Below are 16642 nucleotides of genomic sequence, written 5' to 3'. Positions count from 1 at the left end.
CAGCTACCTCTCTGTCCTCATCTCCTGCTCTCACTACAGTACACTAAGCTCCAGCCATTCTAGACCCTTTGCATTTGCTCCCTCTCTGAAATGCTCTTCCCTAAATATCAGAATAGTGCCCCACCACCCAATCGTTTTCTTCAGACCTTTACTCAAATCACATTCCTAGTAAGGTTTTCCTTGCCCCCCCCCTAGGTAAAATGAAACCTCTCCCCTCCCCGCTTCTCAGATTTATTTTTTCTCTTTGGTATCTACTGCAGTCTTAAAACTATAAATTTTGTTTATCTATCTTCTTTATTGTTTATCTCTCCCATTAGAGTGGAAGCTGCATGGAGATTTTGGGGGGGTCTGTTTTGTTCACTATTATATACCCATTACTTAGACTAGTAACAGTCATATATATAGTAAGGCACTCAGTAGGTGTTTGTTGAATGAATGAATGAATGAATGAATGAAAAAGGTGGACATTTGCAAGAGGCAAATTTTACTCTTTTTTTAAAAAAAGATTTTATTTATTTGTCAGAGAGAGCGAGAGAGAGCATGCACACAAGCAGGCAGAGAATCAGGCTCCCTGCTGAGCAAGGAGCCTGATGTGAGAATCGATCCCAGGCAGCAGCAGCGGCTTAACTGACTGAGCCACCCAGGCATCCCGGCAAATCTTACTCTTTAATGAAAAACTTTATGGGTGGGGCGCCTGGGTGGCTCAGTCGTTAAGCGTCTGCCTTCAGCTCAGGACATGGTCCGGAGGCCCTGGGTTTGGGCTGGGCATCGGGTTCCCTGCTTGGCAGGAGGCCTGCTTCTCCCTGTCCCTCCCTCCCCCCCCCCCCCCCCGCTTGTGTTCCCTCTCTGGCAGTCTCTCTCTCTGTCAAATTAAAAAAAGAAGAAGAAGAAGAAGAAGAAGAAGAAGAAGAAGAAGAAGAAAAGAAAAGAAAAGAAAAAAATCTTAAAGCAAACAAACAAAACTTTATGGGTTCCTGGATGGCTCAGTCGGTTAAGTGTCTGCCTTGGGCTTGGGTCATGATGGGATGGAGGACCACATCCGGCTCCCTGCTCAGCTGGGAGTCTGCTTCTCTCCTTCCTTCCCGCTTGTGCTCTCTCTTGATCTCTCTCTCTCTCTCTCAAATAAAAATATTTTTAAAAAGATCAAAAACTTTATAACAACTAGAGCTGGTTGGAAACGTAATATTAATATACACAGTACTCTACCACTTAAACATGTAATTTCATCAAATCCTCACATCAGTCCAGGATAGGAGGAAGGGGCAGTTGATGAGACTGGTTGAAGAGGAAACTGAATCCAGGTTGGGAGAAAAAGGGACTTGTTAAAGTTCACACATTGGGTGTGGCCGGGAGTGGAATTGTGGATGATTGCTAGTCCTAGACGAGGCTGGTGAGTGATGGAGCTTAATGGGGGTTGGGATTGATGGATTGCCGATTTACAAGAAGGCATGAGCTCTGAAGGGGAGGCTGAGTCAGAGGTTACTGTAACAGCTTCCCCAAAAGCAGTGCCCTGAGGCTGACTAGTCAGTCACTCAAACGAACGCGGAACTGGACAGGCAATCTTAAGAAACCAGTGAGTCCGCGGAGTCTGGCTTCTCCACTGGACTGTGAGGTCTATGGGGGCAGGGACCGTGTTCTAGATTTATCCCCAACTTCTAGCAGAGCCTGGAATATAGAAGGGACTCAATGATTTCTGTAGAAGTCATATATAATTCAGTGTATGCGCCCAAACTGAAGGTGAGAAGGAACAGACGGAAGGGGCGTAATATCACCCAGCGATCTTGGGGTAGAAGCAGACGAATTTTCCTGGGACGCGGCAGGACAAACAGTCCTAGTACTAAAGCCGGTTGCTGCCAGCTATTTTTCCGCAGGGCTTGGCAAGCGGATCCTGGCTAGGAACGAAAGGGCGGGGTTAAATAGGGCCTTTGGGAAAGGTCCAGGCTGGAGAGGCCGAAGGGCGGAGGCTCAAGGAGGGGCCAATAGAGTAGGCAAATTTCCAACCTCATCGATGTGATTGAAGTTTGTAACGTCACATCCGGTGTGGTGGGCGGGAGCGGGAAACAAAAGAAAGCCAAGGCGCACGCGCTGGTGCTGCTCGGGTTGTTGTGGCGGGTTCTTCCGCCCAGACCGAGAGAAGTGCTTCCGGGTCGCCGCCGGCTACCGCCTCCCGGCGCGGTAAGTACAGAGCCCAGGCTGCGGCCGCTGTCTCCCTGCCCCTTCTCTTCGCCCTCCCCCAGAGAAAACCCGTGGCTCTGCCGCGGCTCCTCAGGTCCTTCACTGCAGACTTCTTTTAACAGTAAAGAGCTCCAGCTTATTGGCTCTTCCTCGAGGCCAAGCCCCACCCCGTCGCCCAAGATCCGTCACTCATTGGTGTCACTTTCTGTCACCCAGCATTTCTTCCAGTTAATTGGCCCTATTCAGGCCCCGCTCCTTTCGCGATTGGTAACCCTATAAGGGCAAATGCCTTTTCGAATCCCGGCCCTGCATTCTTCGTGTTGGTCCACCCCGCAGCCATTATCATAATAAGCGAAGAATGGGCGGTGGCTTGCTGGCGAGGGGTGGGCTTTCGGAGCCTCAGTCTAAGTGGCATCTCCAACGTAGGGGACGTGAGCTTGGGTGCTGTTGTGCTGGTGTCATGGGACGGAAAGCCGAGATTCACGGAAGGGCAGCGACTGGCCCAGTATCGGTCAAATGAGTTTAGGGTAAAAGCAGAACTAGACGTAGGTCCTTTTCTCCTGCTCATCTCCTCTAGTGCCTGGCCTCGATTTCTTCCCCGTGGGAATTCAGTGCCCCAGCTCGTGATCTAGAGCCCGTCGTTGCCTGTCGCAGGGCCTCAATTTTCCTGTGAGGTGGAAGACTTTAATTCAGATTTTCTGGGACCTTTTGGTCAGCCCCCTCAGCTGCTTAATCCTTGCCGAATTTACTTATTCTCTCACATGATAGTTCATTCAGCCTTCCATTTACTTATCCATTTACTCATTGCCTTTCTGAACCATACTGCATGTGGAACCCCGCCCCCCACCACCCCAGTTTAGCTGCCGCTCATGAGGGAGGTGATTAGTGTCCTAAATTTCTGACACACGGGGTAAGTATGGTAGGGATGATCATAGAGGGGCCAGAAGTAGGTTTTACTGTTTGGAGGAGGTAAAGATAGTGTCAGTGGAGCCTTGTTCTAATTTTGTCTAATTTTGTAGTGTTGGTCTGCATTCTGGATTCATAGCTCTACATTTGGGTTCCATTCTCTTCCCCGCCTTGACCAGTTTAAACACTTTACTTCTCCATAAAGGGAATTAATTATCAGAATAACTATGAGAGTATAGTATGATTGTTATTATTCCCCATTTTACAGATGAGGAAACTGAGGCTCAGAGAGGTTAAGTGACTTGGCCAAGGTCAAACAGCTAGTAAGTGGTGGAGCAGGATTCAAACCCAGGTCTATCTAATTCCCACCAAGAAGAGCTATTTCCCTGCTACCTTCTTCTCCACCTCACCCCCAAATTAAACTGTAACCAAATAAAACCCCAACCAAAGACACCTGACAGCTGGATTTCACCTGGCCCTTTACCTCAGTCTAGGAGCCATGTCCACCTTGTTTCCCTCACTTTTCCCCCGTGTGACGGAGACACTGTGGTTTAACCTGGATCGACCCTGTGTGGAGGAGACAGAACTACAGCAGCAAGAACAACAGCATCAGGCCTGGGTGAGTAAGGACCTAACATGGTGGTGGAGCCTCAGTCAGGGAATAGCTTTTTGCCCTGAGTTGGGAATAATCAAGCTGGGAGGAAGGAGGGCTAGTTTCACATCTTTGTATGACTCCGATTTACTGTCGGCCCATTTGACTTCTGGGCCAGACTGGAGCCCAGGCTCTTTTCCCTACAGCATAGGACATAATTTTGACTTTATTGAGGACCTCGTAGATGGGATATTCTAAAATGATAGTTTCTCACTTCATCCTCACCATAATCTTATGAGGAAACCACAGCCCAGAGAATTTATGTAGTTGGATCAAGTTTATAAGTAAGTGGCAGATCACAAGAGAGAGAGGGATTGATTTCTTTCTGGAAACTGGAAGGAAGCGTCTCCACACTTGAGGGGTCATCTTAGGGGCACAATGGGCTAGTCCCATGTCCCTGACCTCTCCTGCTCAGGCCCTGACCCTGCTCTTCTCCCATTTTGGCCACAGCTCCAGAGCATCGCAGAGAAAGACAACAACTTGGTACCTATTGGCAAGCCGGCCTCAGAGGTGAGTGGTTCCAGCAGGTAGGGCTTGTGTGGGGCCCAGGTGGACTAAGACTCGGCTCTACTTCTGAAGGTCCTGCCTCTGACCCCTGAGCAGTTGTGGTCCTCAGCTCTGGGTGGAGGCTCTAAAGGGGAGGTAGAATAGGTAGCCATTGGACCCAGCACTAAGGCCCTGCAGAACATGCATCTGCTTGCTAGACTCAAAGAGGTGGGGCATGGTTGGGGAATGGAGGGTCATTCGTTGTTCCCAGAGACTGGCTTCAAGTGGAGCAGCACTTGAACTGGTCCAGGCGGCCCTATAGAGCCTATAGGCTCTTCCCTGCCTCACCAGCACTATGATGACGAGGAAGAGGAGGATGAAGATGATGACGAAGATAGTGAAGAGGACTCAGAGGATGATGAGGACATGCAGGACATGGATGAGATGAATGACTACAATGAGTCGCCTGATGATGGAGAGGTCAATGAGGTAGGCAGGGGTGTGGGGAAGGGCCCCTGCCCCTGACCTAACTGGTGCCCAAGGGGTACAGAGACTCTGGTTCCAGATGGGCTGGATCTGGGACTGGGGCTGGCGGGGTGGCTGAGGCCCCTTCCCACCCACACCAGCCTTCTCTCCAGGTGGACATGGAAGGCAACGAACAGGATCAGGACCAGTGGATGATCTAGGTAGACAAGGCAGGGTGGCCTCAGGGAAATTCCAGGCCAGCCCAACTTACCCTGCATCCCCTGCAGAACCAGCTGATTTCCCCAGTGCCTGAAAGCTCACCCTTGGGTATCTCTTCAGCTGCTGCCAGGAACTGGCCTCCTTGGCCCCTCCCAGGCCATCACTTTGCCCTGGATTCCCCAGGGCCTGAGCCCAACCCACCTTTCTGCCTAGTACTTCGCCCTTTGGTTGCCAGGTATAGTCTCTTTCTAACTCCCTTTAATAAAGACACAGGACTGATTTCCCCCCACCCCCGTGTCTATTCCCTATTTTTTGGTGGGGCCCAGAGGAATCCAGCACCTTCTCTTGAACTTCAGGGAGAGGGCACATAGGGGACTTCAGGCAAGCCTACTTGAGCATGTGGTCCAGGGCTAAGGAAGGCCAGGGTGGCCCTGGCTGCAGGCTCCATTACCATTTTCTCTGGCCCAGATTATATTCATACATTCCTTCAGAGCCTCTCTGTTTCCTCTAACCCCACCTGGAACTGCATGGGCTGGGGAGAGACGACTTTCTGAGGCCCAGAGCTGGAAGGCCCCTGGAACTCTTCCAGCCAGCATCCTTGGTGTTAAGAAAGCAGATTAAATCTCAGATCAACACAGGGACTCCTTTGGAATCACCCAGAAAATCAGTGATAGAGTTGGGTTAGGAGCTTAGGACTCTTGCCTGTTAATCTGTGACTTGCTCTGGAAGGAGAGGGGCCAGTGGGACCAAGCCATCTGACAGAACTTGATGCCTAAATCAGTTTGGAACAGGATGGGAGGCTACAGGTGGGAGGACAACCTCCCACCACCCTGAGCCCAGCACGTGTCAGGCCACAAGCGGGGAGGGGAGGGGATGTTCTGCGGTCCTTGCTTGGGTGGGGGTGGAGGGGCAGCAGTAAGTATCCCTGGGCCCGGACCTTAGCCAGGCCCTGTATAGGTGAGCTGGGCTATGCCGTCCTTGATAGCAGGGAAGTCTGGGAGGCCAGTGTGGTGGAGGCGGCATCGGTAGCGGCCACAGTTCTTGGCATACTGCAGGAAGCGAGGTGCACCAGGGAAGAGCACGTGGTCAGCCAACACAGTGGCACCAGCTGGCAGCAGGGCATGGGCCTCCAGCAGCTGCAGGTCTCGCAGGTAACATCGGGGCCGGTGTGCCAGGAGCACCATGTCTGCCTGGTTCACCTGGTACTGGGTTCGTAGGCGTGGGATCACCTCCTCTGAGCTACTCACAATGAGCTCCACCTGTGGGGGAGAAGGAGCTGGAGGTGAGGGTGGGAGAGACTGTTCTCCCACACCAGACTCCTGCATGATCTGGCTTACTTTACACCAGGTCCTGGCTTAGGACCCCACGAGTGTTCACACATTCCCTCTATCCTCAGAACAAACCCAAGAGGTCAGCATCAGTATTGTGATTTCCATTCTGTCAGTGATGAAGCTGAGATTCAGGGAATAAGTGCTTTGCCCAAGGTCATAAAGCTCACAAGGTAGACTGAAGGTTTGGACCCAGATTTGCTGGGCTCCAGAGACCTTCCTCTTAACTGCTCCTTTGTCATCCAGCAGCAAATACGAGCAAATGACGTGGAACAGAAGGGCAGGAATTCATGCATCACCCAGGGTCACAGTCCCCTATGTGGAGCTGCTGCCTCTCCCTCACTGGAGAGGCCTGGCTCGGGCAAGGCTGGGCATGGGAGAGAAGAGACAAGGGTCTGGGAGGTGGGGGCTGACCGTGCGCTCGTCGAAGCCAGCCAGGCGGATGAGTTTTTCAGCCACTGCTGCCATGCGTGGGTCCCACTCCACAGTGAGAAGGCGGCCCCCGGGCGGCAGGGCACGGGCAATAAGCAATGTGGAGTACCCGCAGTGGGTGCCCAGCTCTAGCACGCAAGCAGGGGCCCTCTCCTCCACCAGCCGCATCAGGATCTGACCTGGGGGAAAGATGGCTGTTGCAGCAGACGTGGGAGATGGATGTGGGACCCCTGACAGAAAGGGATCTCAAATGCCCACCTGCCTCACTGCAACCCCTAACCAACTGAGGTCTTCTCAGACTATAGTTCCAGCTGCCCCACTGGTCCTCTTCCCCCTCCAGGCTTGCCTCCTTCACTCTATTCTTCATACCACCCATCAGGCATCTTGCCAACAAATCTGACCCTTTGTTCCTTGGTTCCTATGATCCTCAAGGCCTTTGAGATTGAGCTTGAGATTCTCAGCCTGACATTCAGGACCTTCTTGGACCCGATCCTATCCAACCTTTCCAGTTCTTCCCATCTGTAGCCTGTATCACAGCCCTCCCATACACTGTGGCCAGAATCAGCCAAGTCAGTGCTGACTCATTCCATCATGCTGTGTTAGTATATGTGGCTGGCTTTGCCCCCCCACCCCACCCCTTGTTTATCTGCTTGGCCAAGCTGGAAGCAATTCTAGGCTGTGTATAAGTGTTGCTTCCTCCAGGAGGGCTCAAGTAGAAACAACCAACAGAAACCTTTGCTGGAACTTCCCAGTTTCATCCCCCCTTGTTTTATTCATTGAGTATCTTTCTAACCTTGGAATTTGAAAAATTTCTTCAGACTCTAAAAGCACTTGTGCCAGAAGCTGGGACTCAGACAAAGCCAGGCAGCTACCCTGAATGGGATGTGGGGGACTTCACGGTGTGGGGAGAATTATTTAGGACAGGTAATTACAAAATTATGGGTTATGCACTGTGATGGTTATTCCCTTTGTATTATGTCTCCTTTGAGGCCAGCATTTGTGGCTGATTGATCTGTGTGGCCTCTGCCTCCTTTTCCCACCCAGCACCTAGTACAGGCCTAGTACAAAAGGGTGGCAATAAGTGTTTGCTAGATGAATGAATAACTTTGCCTAGCCCTCTCATTTGTAGAGGGGAAAAAAGAGCCCCAGAGAGGATCAGGAACCTGCCCGGGGCACCCAGTAGGCAGTGGCAGATCCCAGACCTTACTTACCAACTTGGGAGTGCTTCCTAGAGCAGACGGTTAAGGAACACTGACCTTTGACAGGCCCCATGTGGCCCAGGTACTCGCAGTGGCTGCTCCAATGGTCCAGGGTGGTGAGGATGTGACTGGGGTCCCCAGGCAGGGCATGGGTGAGCACATAGCTGAAGGCCCGCTCCTCAATCCGCAGCCCTGAAAGGCAATCTCGGAGGCTCCGCAGCAAGACCATACGCACCAGCAGTCGGAAGTAGTGCCGGTACCGCACCAGCAATGTCACCACCAGGGGAAGGAAGGCCAGTGCGATGGCGGGGGACATGGTCCCTACCAGGACTGGGTGTGAAGGGAGGCAGGGAGGGAAACCCACACTCATCATTGCTTGTCATTTGTATTATCCCTATATTTTAAAGACCATAGCTCAAAAGACACTTTGTCCAGAGTCACACAGCAGAACTGGGATTTGAATCTGAATTGGCCTGATTTCAAGCCCATGCACTTTCAAGGACTTCATGCTAGTCTATGTTCTGCACCCACCCCCAAGCCACCTCTTCCCACTTCTGCCCCTTGGTCCTATCTTCACCTTGCTTCTTCTACCTGTTTCTCCTCATTTCCTCATCTCTGGACTGCTTTCACAGACCTTCTCTGAGGTATCCTCTACCCTCTCTATCTTCTGCCTTTTCTTCTTTGACCCATTAATGTAGAGCAAAAGAGCACAGATTTGTAGTCAGAAACCCCTTCAGGCCCTGTGTGCTGCCTCAGTAGAAGGCAATCCAAACACTCCATAGGGTGTTAGGATGAGATTTCTTCCCACCCCTCCATCTGGTCTTCCTTGAGGGTGGGAGGAGTCCTTGATTCTATATCCTCTCCAGTCCTGTTTCCCCTCCCCTGCATTCAGCTTTTCTGTTCTCTCTCAGAACTCCTTTTACAAGTGTAAACACACACAGCACACAGCCCCCTCACTTAAGCCTCTTCTTCCTGGCCCCCAAAGGGGTAAGTGCCTTCTCCTTTGGCTTGCCCTGGACCATCCTCCCTTTCCTCCAGATCTGCTCCTTGTGAGGCCCCTGGTGATGGTGGGGACTAAAATTGAAAGTAAGAGTGTATAAATGGATGTGAGTAGGTGAGTGATAGTGAGTTTGAACTGGTGTGCTTGGGAACCCACACTCAAGAGCCCTGCTTACCTGGGCTGGAGGCTCCTGCTTGGGGACGATCAGAGCATAGGAAAGGAGGGGGAGTCCTTGGGGCCAGAGAACCCTGAGGCAGGCTGGACCTGCTTTCAATTATTGATGCAGAATTGCTCCTGTCACCTGAGACCTGCAGTTCAGGTTACTAGCTGCAGGAACAAGGTGGGGCTGACTCTTACCCTTCTCAACTCCTGAAAAAAATGTACCGAACTTCAGGGTCTTGATCTGAGGGGTAATAAGAGCTACTGGGTTTGGTGACCTCTCTTGTAACTCCTTGTATCAGGACAACAGGGCATGGTGTGAGCCAAAGTGACGGGAGGCTGTAATTTACTCAATTCAAAATTCAACTTTTTGCTAAGCAAATGCCAGGATGTGGGTCACAGAGGGGAGTCAGGTCTTGCCCCCTTCCTCCAGGAACTCCAAGTTTGAATGAAGATACTGATCCAGAAATGTAGAATGGACATAATGCAGTGCTCCATAGATACAGGGACTTTGGGCTGTTTTGTGAACTATTTATCTTGACAGAAGGGTGTGTGGCACATCAGAGGCAGTAATTTTTTTTTAAGATTTTTATTTATTTGACAGAGATCACAAGTAGGCAGAGAGAGAGAGGAGGAAGCAGGCTCCCCGCGGAGCAGAGCGCCCAATGTGGGGATCGATCCCAGGACTCTGGGATCATGACCTGAGCCGAAGGCAGAGGCTTTAACCCACTGAGCCACCCAGGCACCCCGAGACAGTAATTTTTGATAAGATAAATGAAGGAATCAACATGATAGGAATTAAGCACAGGGAGCTAGACATTCCCAAATAATGGGATTGAAGAAGGCAATCAGGAAAATACTGTTTGTAGTGAGGGTTGAAGACAGAAGACAGACCTGGTGGGGAAACAGTGTTTCAGGCACACGTGGAATGTCCAGGTCAGTCACGGAACTGCAAATATTTTCTTATGGCTAGTGAGGCATCACTCCAATCCCTTCACCGCCACCACAATCACTACCAACCTCCATGACCCAGTTGCTGGAATGAGAGGCAGGTGAGAGGGTCTGCAAGATCTTGAATGACATACGTGGACCTGTGTTCAGCGTCCAAGAGAAGCTATGGGATGGTTCTAAGCAAACAGCATTGTGTTAGATTACTATGATTACTGTAAAAAGGCCATTAAGATTGACGAGAAATGCCTGAGGGCAAAGCCCGTGAGGCGCTCTCTCTCTTCCAGGATTGAGCTCTGCTCCGGTTTGCGTAGGAATAAGGGCTTTTCTTCAAGTAAGTCTCCGATCCTCAGTAGACGCTGAGAACTCCGTTGGGCGCCATACTCTTTAGGTGTCCACAACTGCGGGCGGGGCATCTGGGTCCAAAGTTTGTATACAAACACTGTTGTGCTCTAGGAGCATAGGGCCTCAATCCCACTCACCCCTCGCCATGGCACTTAGGAAAGCAAATCATGATAGCATTTGGTATAAGTTCACTCATTGCCCTAGAAAGGTAGCCTAGCAGCCACCCCACCACATAGTAGGAGGACCTCTAGAGCCGGTGGAAGAAAACGCGAGCTCCAAGAGCAGAGGCTGAAGTCATGTGATCCGCCCCTCCCTTTCATCGCGTCACGTGTCTTGCGTTTGTCCAGGGAGGTGAGCCTTCCTATTGGTTGGCGAAGATCACGCGGTGGAGGCGGGGCCGGAAGCCAGTATTGCCGCGGTAGCGGCGCGACTCTGGGAAGGGATAGGCGGGGAGGCGGGTGGTGCTTGCTGGATGCAGCCACGGGTCATGTGACCGGAAGGGCTCCCGACGGACGCCGTCCCTCCTCGGCGCGGCCTGAGTGCCCGGCCCGACCCCGGCCATGGGGTGCTGCTATAGCAGCGAGAACGAGGACTCGGACCAGGTGCGGCCGGGGCGGGCGAGGCTCGGGAATGAGGGTTGAGAGGCTGGGGCGTGGGGCCCAGAAGAAAACCTGCAGAAGAGCGGGAGTAGGACTGCGGGGTTCATATAGTACGGAGGCCGGGAGGGGACAGATTACAGAGGGGACGCCTGGCCAGGCTCCTACCCCTGTTAAAGCCCCAGCTTCTCTACAGTCTCCGCAGTGGGGTGTGCAGGAACCCGCCTGTCCCGCTCGCCCCACCCGTTTCATCTTATCCCACCCATAAACCTTTATAGCCTTTAGGTTCCTCAACCTCGGTCTCTGGGAAACATTGCCTTCCCAGCTTTCTGTGCTATTTCTGTGCTTGTATGAGCGGGCTTTGTGAATCCATTCTAGAGACGGGTAAGCTGAGGCTAAGAGTTCATTTGTCCTGACATGAATCAGGAATTGGTATAGGCTCTCAGCCCCTGGGGTTGAAGAAGTAAGGTCACTGCTGGTTTGTGGTCAGAGAAGGCCTCTGGAAGTAGGTGGCATTAGAGTTGATCAGTGAAGAATTTGATAGAGACAATGAAGACATCGAGGCATGTGGGAAGTTATTTGGGAAGCTACAAAGTGGGTTTCCGCCTTGACTGGATTGGATTAGGGAAGCAGGATGGGGAGCTCAGTTTGGCCTGCCTCAGTGCAGTTTTTGCTTGGGGCCTGAAGGTTCCTTCAGTTAGAGAGGGGCCTGTCCTGGGAATTTGACTGTAGATCTGATCCTTTTGCACAAGGGACTAGGCTGAGAAACCTGTGCAGTTTTAAATTCTCCCTCTTCCTCTTGGTGCATTCTCACTTCTCCCCACCTTAAACCTGCCCTGCCTGCTTGATCTCCTTGTAGGAGTGGGGAGACCCTCCTGAGGATGAAGTCTCAAGCTTTTGGCCACTCACCTTTTTGATTGTCTCTAAGCCTGGATTCTACATTTCAACACATTCTAGACACAGGATAGAAAGATTTCACCAAGTAGCTCACAGTCTGGTGGGGAAGATGGTCACAGAAATGGATTTTATTACCGGTATTTGGGAAGTAGGTCTTTCCCCAGTGACTCACATGAACCTATTTTGGGTTAAGGACTTAAGGTTAGGAAAATGTCATTTGTATAACAAGTATGGGTAGCACCTGGGCCTCATTAATTTCCAAAATACTCGGTGAACACATACTCTTATTCCGTATGCCTTATGTTAGGCATACCTCATGCCCACTACCCCTCACTTTATCCCAGCCTCCTAGAGGAGACAGTATTCCTGCCTACTGGGAAAACTGTGGGAAATTAATGCCCTAAAGAGTAAAACAGACTCTTGGAAGGAATGAAGGGTTCAAGAAGGGGTAGTGCCTTCTAAGAAAGGATACCAGCTTCTAGTTTGCTGCTCTCCTAATTTTCACCTCCTTGACAGACTCTCACTTCTGTTTTTAACCCCCAGAATGGTGCTCGATCTGTGCTGGGTGATTTAAGGCTTTGTGTGCAAAAGTCTATGCCATACCATTCACTAAGAGTCCCTCTCTCAACTCTTGGACAGGCCCCTCTCCCACTCTCATCTCTGCTCCTTTATTTTAATAAAAAATGTATGATACATTTTTCAAAGGCCTTTATAGTTCTTTCATTTGATTTTTGTGAAATGTTTTGTCATATAGGTACAGGTTATGTATTTAATGGCAAGAAGAAGTTTAGAGAGACTAAGTGGTTTCGCCAAGGATACAGAGCTGAGTAGTGCCGTAGACAAGGTGTCTTGATACCAAGCCATGTGCTTTATCCATTGGGCCAAGCTGTCTCTTTCAGCTGTGCCCATAGACCAGGTGGGTAGTCATGGGCAGGCCACATATATGTGTCTGTGCTAGGGTAGACAGTGAAATCCTGACCCCTGGGTTGACACTGACTCAGGGACAGACCTGGGTGTGAAAATCCCCCTTCATGCTACACTTGGCCCTCTGGGAGGGGGTGAAGTTATTTGTCCACTGTGATGGGGGTAGCCTGTCCTCTTCTGAGAGTCTAGGTCTCAGGAAAACAACATTGTTTTTGAAGAACCCCTGATGGGGGGAAAACTGCCCCGTCTTGTAGGAAGATCTGTCTGAAGTAGGACTGGGGGAAGGATGACACACAGGAAGCAAACTCAGGGTTCATTAGGGAGCCAGCTTTCCTTTGAGAGAGTTTGATCTCTGGCAAGCATTTTGTTTTTCTGGTCCTTTCACACTTAACCTGTGTTTTAAGGAGGAGGGGCTGTGTCAAGGAGTTGGGAGGTGATAGGGCAGAATCCCACAGCTCTTGTCTCATGTTGGGAACTGGGGACACTTGGGCAACCTAGGCCTGCCTAGGGTGGGGCAGGCCAGCAGGAGGAAGTGGCCCCTCTGTAAGGAGCGCTGTGGCCAGGGGAGCCAGGAGCCCGCAGTGGGAAGGTTTGTGGTAGGAACTGAAAGTGGCCTGGAGTGGAGCGCTGGTGGTCTGGCACTGAGAGTTGGTGAGTCAGCGTTAGGCGGGATGGGCCCCTTGTCCTTGGCTTTGTCCTGGGCACCCTTGCTCTTTACGGCTTGGATAGATACCCAGCAGGTCTGCTTATCCAATTTGTAGCTAACACAAAGCCAGCGGGGATTTGCAGTGGATGGGCTCAAGGCAGGGTCATATTCAGAGAGATTGCAGTAGATGAGGATGAAGAGAAATAACATTTGTGAGGGACCAGGGAGACTTGGTCTGGCCCCAGGTTAGTGCTGGGGGGTGTGATGATCAACGTAGGTGACTGAAAAAGCAGAACCACACTGCTAGAGGTGTGCTGGCATGGTGAGGGAGGGAGCAGCTCCGCTGTCAGGTCAGGCTTCACCAGGTGCATCAAGTTTGGTTCTGGGAGTTGTGTATGAAGAGAGCATCAGAGGAGAGTGAACACTTGAGAGTAGAAGGGACCTGCCCTCAAGAAGGGGGCACAGTGGGACTGTGTGACTCAGAGGCTGGGACTCCTGTCCTGACATTATATGAGGAATAGAATTGTCTGGGGGATCTCCTGACCTGCATCAGGCACTAGAATGTTCTCTGAAGCTCTAGAGGTGTTACTGGATACATGCTTTGGCCTCTGTCCATCTTCTCAGGGCCTCTAGGACTGCTTGGTTCCACTCTGATTCATCTCAGACCACCAACTCAGCCGAGCTCCCAAGGGCAGGCAGGACTGAGCCTTAGCTGACATTTCATACACTTAGGCACTTAGGATATTTCTTGGTGGTTAAAGGTCAGAGGTGGGCTGAGAGGAGAGCCGGGGAAAGGCAGGTGTTGGACTAAAGGCTCCAGGGCCGACTTCTCCCCTTTGGCCTCTCCTAGGACCGAGAGGAACGGAAGCTGCTGCTGGACCCTAGCAGCCCCCCTACCAAAGCCCTGAATGGAGCCGAGCCTAACTACCACAGCCTGCCTCCCACTCGCACAGATGAGCAGGCCTTGCTCTCCTCCATTCTTGCTAAGACAGCCAGGTGAGCACCACAGGCCCAAGCCTGGGCAGAGCTTCACCATCCATGTTAAAGGATGGGATAGAGGGACTGGGTGGCCCAGGACACGGGGGATGGGCAAGGTCAGTGGCTAGAGGTGCCTCTGGGCCCAGCCCTGCTCCACCGGGCAGGCAGGGATACTGGTGTCAGATAGCCCTGGAGTCGGCACTTGGCAGTGAATCCTGTGTGTCCCTCTTGAAGCACCTGTTATGTTCCCTCTGCCTCTTCTCCCCAAAGCAACATCATTGACGTGTCTGCCGCGGACTCCCAGGGCATGGAGCAGCATGAGTACATGGACCGGGCAAGGCAGTACAGGTGAGGCCCGGCCAGCTTCGGTGGCCCCCACCCAGGCTACTTGGGCTCCTCCCTGCCCCTCCACCCCTTATCCAGCTTTGGAGCCTGAGCCCCAGTCCAGGCTTCTTGTTTGGGTGCAGCGCAGGAGACTGACAGCAAATCTCTGGTACCACACAGATGTTCATGTCAGCCCTGTTTGCCCCGTGGCCCGCAGGGGTGCGGAGGCTGAGGGAGGTGGGCCTGGAGCAAGTCGTGGTGAGCGGAGGTGCCCATCACCCTTCTTCTCTGGCCTGAAGGAACAAGGCTTGCCTGGGCTGGGCTGGGCTGGGCTGGGCAGAGCAGACTGGTCTGACTGCCCACTCCCATCCATCCTCTTGGCCAGCACCCGCTTGGCTGTGCTGAGCAGCAGCCTGACCCACTGGAAGAAGCTGCCGCCGCTGCCATCTCTCACCAGCCAGCCCCACCAAGTGCTGGCCAGCGAGCCTGTCCCCTTCTCCGACTTGCAGCAGGTGAGCCGCCCCTGGGCCCGCCCCTGCCTACCCTTCCCTCCAGGCCCAGGCTGTGGCAGAGGGGTCACCTTCTCTGTCTCAGAGGCAGTAGGGAAGTGGAGTTAGGGATCCTGGTAGCTCAAGTGCCCCACTCACTCTCACCTCTCATACTTTGTATGTTCTTGTTTCTACCCTTATTCTCTTTCCCCACTCTTTGTTCTTTGCTGTCTGTCCCATCCCTGCCTTTCTCTTTGGCTTCATGTCCCCCACCATCCCCTCCTTTCTCGCCACCCAATCTCCCTTCTCACTGCCTCTCTCTCTTCCTCTCATCCCTGGCCCCTCTGTCCCAGGTCTCCAGGATAGCTGCTTATGCCTACAGTGCACTTTCTCAGATCCGAGTGGACGCAAAAGAGGAGCTGGTTGTACAGTTCGGGATCCCGTGAAGAGAGGGATCCTTGGACAGCTCTTCTCTTCTCTCCACCCCGTCTCCACCCTGCCTCCCCTGGCCCCCAGCCTTACTGCGGCTCTCACAGCACCCTGACCTGCTACTAATCACAGAGAAGAGTGTGGAGGAGGAGAAGAGTGAGGCTGGAAGCCTTAGCACTTGAGGACGGAGCAAGGGAGGGCAGAACCATTTGGGACTGGCGTTCAAAGCCCTGGCCGGGGATGGGGTGGGGATCAAAAGGTTAGGGCCTAGTAGGTCTTCAGTGTCACTGGGAAGGTGGAGGTACCACTGTGAGGGTGATCCCTAGGGGGCCTGTGGGGGCCCTCTTCCCACCCTTTCTCTTGGCCTCACTCCTTTCCCCCCTCCCTGACTTGGTGCTCACATGCACCTCATGAGGGTTTATGACCAGGGTCTGGACGAGCTTGAATTTGAATGAATTGAGTTTGTATTTCTAGCACCCTGGGTTTTTACATGTTTGGGGTTTTGGGGTTTTGTTTTGGTTTGTCGCCCTCGATAAAGGAAGTGTATTCATCTGTGTGCTGGTTGCAGCCCCTCTGTCCTGCCCACCACTCTAGTACTTCTTCTGGTCTGTGAGCAGCGAGATGGGGCGGGGGGCACATCTTCTAGGGCCATTGAGAGGAATCCAGGAGATAAGGGTTCAGAGTTCCTAGGTATTAGCTGGAACTTGGCCTGGGCTAACCTCAGATTGGATAAGACTGCTTGTCCCTTCTCCAGTGAATACTGTCCAAACTGAACAAACTGGAATCCAAGGCAGCTGTCACTGTTGGGGGCCCTGCTTCAGGTGCAGTGGAATTACCAACAAGCCCAGGGTTGAGGGGTAAAGGCAGACCAAGGATACTTGATACGGAGCCAGCAAGCCACTGTTTTCAAGCAGAAGATTCTATTTATCTGATGAAGTCTCAAGCAGAACACCAGCATGTAAAATAAGAGTGGAGCTACTCTGATCTGATTGAAGTGGGGGGTCTAGCGTCTTCTCTGAGGTGTCCCCACAGAAACTTGGCACTCT

General features: G+C 52.2%; 3 protein-coding genes across 11 annotated transcripts; 2 read left to right on the top strand and 1 right to left on the bottom strand.

The window, feature by feature from the left end:
* The first annotated feature begins 1903 nt into the window (after positions 1-1903).
* Positions 1904-5192, top strand: ANAPC15 (anaphase promoting complex subunit 15). 9 transcript variants are annotated; one of them, XM_080816039.1, is made up of 5 exons: positions 1904-2175; positions 3571-3700; positions 4184-4243; positions 4571-4708; positions 4858-5192. In XM_080816039.1, the coding sequence occupies exons 2-5, from the start codon at positions 3581-3583 to the stop codon at positions 4903-4905; spliced, it is 366 nt and encodes a 121-aa protein (XP_080672165.1). In that variant the 5' UTR covers positions 1904-2175; positions 3571-3580; the 3' UTR covers positions 4906-5192. The 9 variants fall into 9 exon arrangements, with proteins under 9 accessions (XP_080672165.1, XP_080672161.1, XP_080672160.1 ...); XM_080816035.1 differs by having other exon boundaries at positions 2049-2175; positions 4846-5192; XM_080816034.1 differs by lacking the exon at positions 1904-2175 and adding an exon at positions 2431-2702.
* A 649-nt stretch (positions 5193-5841) lies between these two features.
* On the bottom strand, positions 5842-8178 carry LOC308350582 (transmembrane O-methyltransferase; the record flags this gene model as incomplete). Its single annotated transcript, XM_080816022.1, has 3 exons — positions 5842-6162; positions 6646-6842; positions 7920-8178. 3 exons carry the CDS (start codon positions 8176-8178, stop codon positions 5842-5844), a joined length of 777 nt encoding a protein of 258 aa, XP_080672148.1.
* A 2564-nt stretch (positions 8179-10742) lies between these two features.
* Positions 10743-16152, top strand: LAMTOR1 (late endosomal/lysosomal adaptor, MAPK and MTOR activator 1). The gene is made up of 5 exons (XM_080816032.1): positions 10743-10916; positions 14228-14373; positions 14626-14703; positions 15065-15191; positions 15521-16152. Exons 1-5 carry the CDS (start codon positions 10875-10877, stop codon positions 15611-15613), a joined length of 486 nt encoding a protein of 161 aa, XP_080672158.1. The 5' UTR covers positions 10743-10874; the 3' UTR covers positions 15614-16152.
* The last annotated feature ends 490 nt before the right edge of the window (positions 16153-16642 follow it).

This window comes from Martes martes, assembly GCF_963455335.1.
Source record: "Martes martes genome assembly, chromosome: 10".
In the NCBI taxonomy this organism is placed as follows: domain Eukaryota; kingdom Metazoa; phylum Chordata; class Mammalia; order Carnivora; family Mustelidae; genus Martes; species Martes martes.
Note: the sequence above shows the minus strand (reverse complement) of the source record. Positions and strands in the feature narration are given on the sequence as shown.

Bases quoted from the DNA above. Each gene is read 5' to 3' on its own strand.
- ANAPC15 (XM_080816033.1), top strand. The intron at 3,701-4,183 runs GTGAGTAAGGAC...TTTTGGCCACAG, and splicing joins AACAACAGCATCAGGCCTGG to CTCCAGAGCATCGCAGAGAA. The intron at 4,709-4,845 runs GTAGGCAGGGGT...CACCCACACCAG, and splicing joins ATGATGGAGAGGTCAATGAG to CCTTCTCTCCAGGTGGACAT.
- LAMTOR1 (XM_080816032.1), top strand. From the start codon at position 10,875: ATGGGGTGCTGCTATAGCAGCGAGAACGAGGACTCGGACCAG. The intron at 10,917-14,227 runs GTGCGGCCGGGG...GGCCTCTCCTAG, and splicing joins AGAACGAGGACTCGGACCAG to GACCGAGAGGAACGGAAGCT. The intron at 14,704-15,064 runs GTGAGGCCCGGC...CCTCTTGGCCAG, and splicing joins GACCGGGCAAGGCAGTACAG to CACCCGCTTGGCTGTGCTGA.